The sequence below is a fragment of the Solenopsis invicta genome, chromosome 10 (assembly GCF_016802725.1).
Source record: "Solenopsis invicta isolate M01_SB chromosome 10, UNIL_Sinv_3.0, whole genome shotgun sequence".
NCBI classification, from domain to species: Eukaryota; Metazoa; Arthropoda; class Insecta; order Hymenoptera; family Formicidae; genus Solenopsis; species Solenopsis invicta.
Genome location: NC_052673.1, coordinates 1,799,588 through 1,804,314, shown reverse-complemented (window position 1 = coordinate 1,804,314; position 4,727 = coordinate 1,799,588). Strand labels below are relative to the sequence as shown.

The window sequence follows — 4,727 nt, the reverse complement described above, 5'->3', positions numbered from 1 at the left end:
TCAACTTAAATTCAATCTTTTTTAACAAAAAAGATACAAAAAATACTAGGGATGGGCGATGTTCAAAATAAAATCGATTTTTTGGACATCGACTTTTTTGGAAAAAATCGATTTTGAACATCGATTTTCTGTGAAAAAAAACCGATTAATTGATTAATCGAATGCGAAAAAATTATTGGAGTAGGGTTATTATTTTATTATTAAATCTTTTCTTCATATATACACTTGTTTCTTATTATTATAAATTTCCAATTGTACCCAAAGTTCTTCTACCTGAAAAATTATTGTTATTAAGCCATCAATATAAAGAAATATATATATATAATATATAACTATAATAAAAACAATCATTTTATTTATTCAACCTCATCAAAAAACAATCTTACCTGTAAAAAACTGAAAATTTAATGATAAGAAATAGAGAATGTTAAGAATAGAAAATTAATTATAGGAAATAGAAACTGTCACCTTTTACTTAAAAAACCTCATGCCTTGTACAATAAAGAACACATAAGGCTTGGAAAAATTTCAAGATGCGATCGGTGGTATTTATTGCGAGACACGAGATATTCTCGAACATTAAAACACCCATAACTTTCCGCTAAATATCCGTCGGAGCTTTAATTAAATCACGAGTTTTGCAGGTTGTTAAAAAATTTGGAAAATATTCAAATAAATATATTCAATTAATAAATATATTCAAATTTTAATATATTAAAATATATAATATATAATACACAACATATAATATATAATATATAATATATAATATATAATATATAAACAAGAGAGGAACATATTTATAGTTATAATATAGTAGTTATAGTATAGAAACATAGTTGTAGACATTAGTTATAATATAGGAACATAGTTATAGGAACTAGGAACATAGCACATGACAATTAATTGTTACTCCAAACAACTCCAATCCTCTCGTGAAAGCGAACTAAGAAACAGCAGTTTATTTAAGTGCTCACCAGATAGTCTACTCCGATTGTCGGTTTTGATGTTACCAGCTTCAGAAAACAGCCTTTCGGATGGCACCGATGTTCCAATAATACTGACGTAGTTTAATGCCAATTTATACAATGACGGAAACGCGAGCTTCATCGATGACCAATACTTAAGAGGGTTTTCTTGACGTCGGATGACTGGTTGGCTCAAATATTGTCTTATTTCGAAACTGATGTCTTCGCTGTGAGTACTGTAGTCAGCTTTGTTCGCAACCAAGTGGTCATGAAAGCTCCAGACATCGGTCTTTACTATCGATTCAACGGATTCTTTGTTATACGTTTTTTGTACGGTATCCTTCTGAATGTAATCATTAATTTGCGATATTGCAGAAGAAGCAGCCAGAGCGCTCTCAAAGTGGATTTTCTTGAATCTTGGATCCAGTATATTTGAAATTGCTAGTATTTTGTGCAACTCAAAATCTTTAAATCGTATATTAATCGCTTTTTCGAGTTTTTCTTTAAATTCGATTCCACACCTTGTTAAAGGGTTACATTCTCGAACGGCCACTTTCAAGCATCGAACTAACGGGATGATAACGCTACATGTTGGATAGGAGTCTCCACTGACTTCAGTGATGACACGCTCGACTGGTTTCATGAGGGATATGACATCGTTCAGCATTTGCATTTCTTCTCGTTTTAACATATCTGGTGCACTCGGACACTTCGACATAACCGGATAAACATATTCCTCGAGAGCGACAAATCTTTCTAGCATGTAGAGCGTCGAGTTCCAACGTGTAGGAACATCTTGAATAAATTTCAATGCAGTTCCTTCCGTTTTTCCGTCTCGCATTTGCAACTTCTTTAATTCATCGGAAGCCACGACGCTTCTTTTTGTGACTGTGACTATAGCCTTCACTTTTGCAATCGTATCCCGCACAATGGGCATAGCGACTAGTACGTCTGGTACGAGATGAGATAGAGTATGCGCAAAACAGGCCACATGTTTGTCCTGTCCCATAAAGTCGCGTACAGCTTTCTTGATGTTGGCCGCTTTATCTGTAACGACTGCCATAATTTTCGATTGGTCCAAATTGAAGTCCTCCACGACTGAATTTAAGCACTCTCTGAGATACTGTGATGTGTGATTTTCACTCATCGGAAAAACTCCAATACATCCATTCTTCATTTCAATTTGTTTAGTTACATAGTGGATGGTGACGCCGAGATAACTTTGGTTGCCGACATCTGTCCAATTATCGCATGTTATAGAATAAGAGTCAACTTCCTTGAGGGTGCTTATAAAGCGGTTTTTCAATACTTCATATCGGACGTCTATCAATCTTGTCACGGTTTTTCTGCTCGGCATAGTGTAGAGAGGTGCCAATGTTTTTATGACCCATTGAAAGCCGTCGTTTTGCACTATAGATAATGGCATTTTATCGGCCGCGATCATGTACAAAATGGCATTTGTAATTTTGTCAGAAGCCTCCTTCTGTGAAAATAAAACCAAGTGTTTTGCCAAATGATTAAAAAATAAATTAAAAGATTTATTTCACGGCATACATACTTAAGAACGAGTTTGTATGTTCGAATGCTTCAGTGATTCTAATTAACTGTCCCTGTAATCAAAAGTATTTGTTATTTTCGTTGTTCTTTTGTTAATTTTATGAATCAGTCATTTTTCGATTTGCTATAATCGTTTATTTACTTGTTATTATACACTTTTTTATTTTTTACTTGTTATGTATATATTTTTTTATTATTTATATACTTGTTATTTATATATTTATATTTATTTTTACTTGTTATTTATATATTTTTTTACCTGTGGTTTGAATTTTACTTGTTTCGGTGGAGGGCCATCAAGATCGTCACGATCGTCACTAGATTCGGAAGTCACTCTAGCCTTTTGCTTTTGCTTCAGTCTGACAGCTTGGGAGCAAAACAACGCGTGGCGTCCATTAAGGTGCTGAAGTAAGTTCGATGTGTTTCCGCAATGTTTGTACACTTTATTGCAAATCGTACAGCGGGCTGTATTATTAATTTCCCTTTCGAAATATTGCCACACAGCACTCGAGTGCTTTGACCTTTTAAATATCAAATAATAGTTAAGACAATCTTTTAGAACGACCCCTAAAAAAAAGTTGCAGGAAATACTAAAAACAACTTACATAGATTTACTCTTTGTTACGCCCGAATGCTTCAAACTTTCTGGTGGGGCTTCAGTCGGCGTGATCTCCTCTTGGGCTACCACTTGAGGATCTCGAGCATCATCCTCCTCTGTACTCTTGATCAATGTGCTATAAAAAGGCAGATATTAAATTCAATAAAGTGAACAGTGAACAACGCCATAAGTCGTGAATTTATACTCACAAATCCACATCATCAATGGATCGAAACAGTTTCTCGATTTCTTCGTTATTAACAATCTTCCCACTTTCGCACAGATTGCTAACGTATTCGAATGCCTTATTATTATCATCTAAAATTAAAAGTACGCATATAGGGTATATGATAAGAATACAATAATAATCTAACATCAATCTGGAGATGAGTCTTTAATAAATAAATACGAAATATATGCAATTAAAGAAATACGTACTTTTCAATGAAATATATTCCTTTGTAGATAATCCTTCTACAGGGAATGGAGAATGTTCGTTGATTCTAAAATATATTGTGTGCGTCCTGGATTCTACAATATAAAAGTGTATTCGTGCAAAACATTATCGTCACGTTATCATCGGAATTCAAACAAAATTATAGATAAATAAATAAATTAATGGCTCCAATGAATAAATCAATAAGAAAAAGTAATTGCCTATGCGAGCCTCCGCAGTTGTTAGGGGCTAGGGCGTGGAACGTAAGTGACGACACGAATCCTCCGTGTAGATTAAAAAGAATTGTATTGATCAATGTACATTTCGATTCGAGATCTGGATCCTCTGCAGTGTAACTCAAACATTTGTAATATAGTTAAAAAAAGATGAATAGCAATAATGATAATAATTGTGGCGCATATTACAAATGTTTCTGTTACACTGCAGAGGATCCAGATCTCGGATCGAAACGTTTGTACATTGATCAATACAATTTTTCTAATCTTTTTGGAGGATTCGTGTCGTCACTTATGTTCCATGCCCTAGTCCTTAACAACTGCAGAGGCTCGCGTAGGCAATTACATTTTCTTATTAAAATTATAGATGTTGGAGTTGGAGGTTATGTGATACACTTAATCGAAATAAAGATTAATTGTATAGTTTGTACTTACCGTTTCTGGTATCCATCGCTGACTCGCATTGAATTTGGAATTAATTAAACGATAAGACTTGACCGGATGCCGCACAGAACATATATAAAGATGCCGGGTCGTTCCACTTAATCCACTATCATAAATGGGGTAATACCCGTTTGGACACAGCACGATTCGACACCACCACTCACAACGCTTGACCATTAGAAAAACTCTAGGCATCGGCCGCTATGAGTGGTGGTATCCAATCGTGCGGTGTCGAATCGCGACGCTCCCTCATAAATGTTAAGGCCGCAGCACAGACTTTTGCATAGCTGCATAACCGTATACATAAAGAAATTGATTGGTCCATTTCCTTATGCATGTGCTAATGGACCAATCAATTTCTTTATGCATAAGGTTATGCAGCTATGCAAAAATCTGTGCTGCGGCCTTTAGGCTGCTGGGAACAGTGAGTGAAAACGTTCGATTATGCCCCAAGAAGATCGATTAGTCGATTAATCGACCGACAAAAT

The 4,727-nt window shown here is 35.0% G+C and overlaps 1 protein-coding gene across 1 annotated transcript; it reads right to left on the bottom strand.

Moving 5' to 3' along the window:
- Window positions 1–821: 821 nt before the first annotated feature.
- LOC120358858 (zinc finger BED domain-containing protein 4-like) lies at window positions 822–4,246 on the bottom strand. Its single transcript, XM_039454477.1, has 5 exons — window positions 4,231–4,246; window positions 3,333–3,441; window positions 3,131–3,259; window positions 2,785–3,046; window positions 822–2,451 (listed from the first exon to the last, which is right to left on the bottom strand). Exons 1-5 carry the CDS (start codon window positions 4,244–4,246, stop codon window positions 910–912), a joined length of 2,058 nt encoding a protein of 685 aa, XP_039310411.1. The 3' UTR covers window positions 822–909.
- Between the last annotated feature and the right edge of the window lie 481 nt (window positions 4,247–4,727).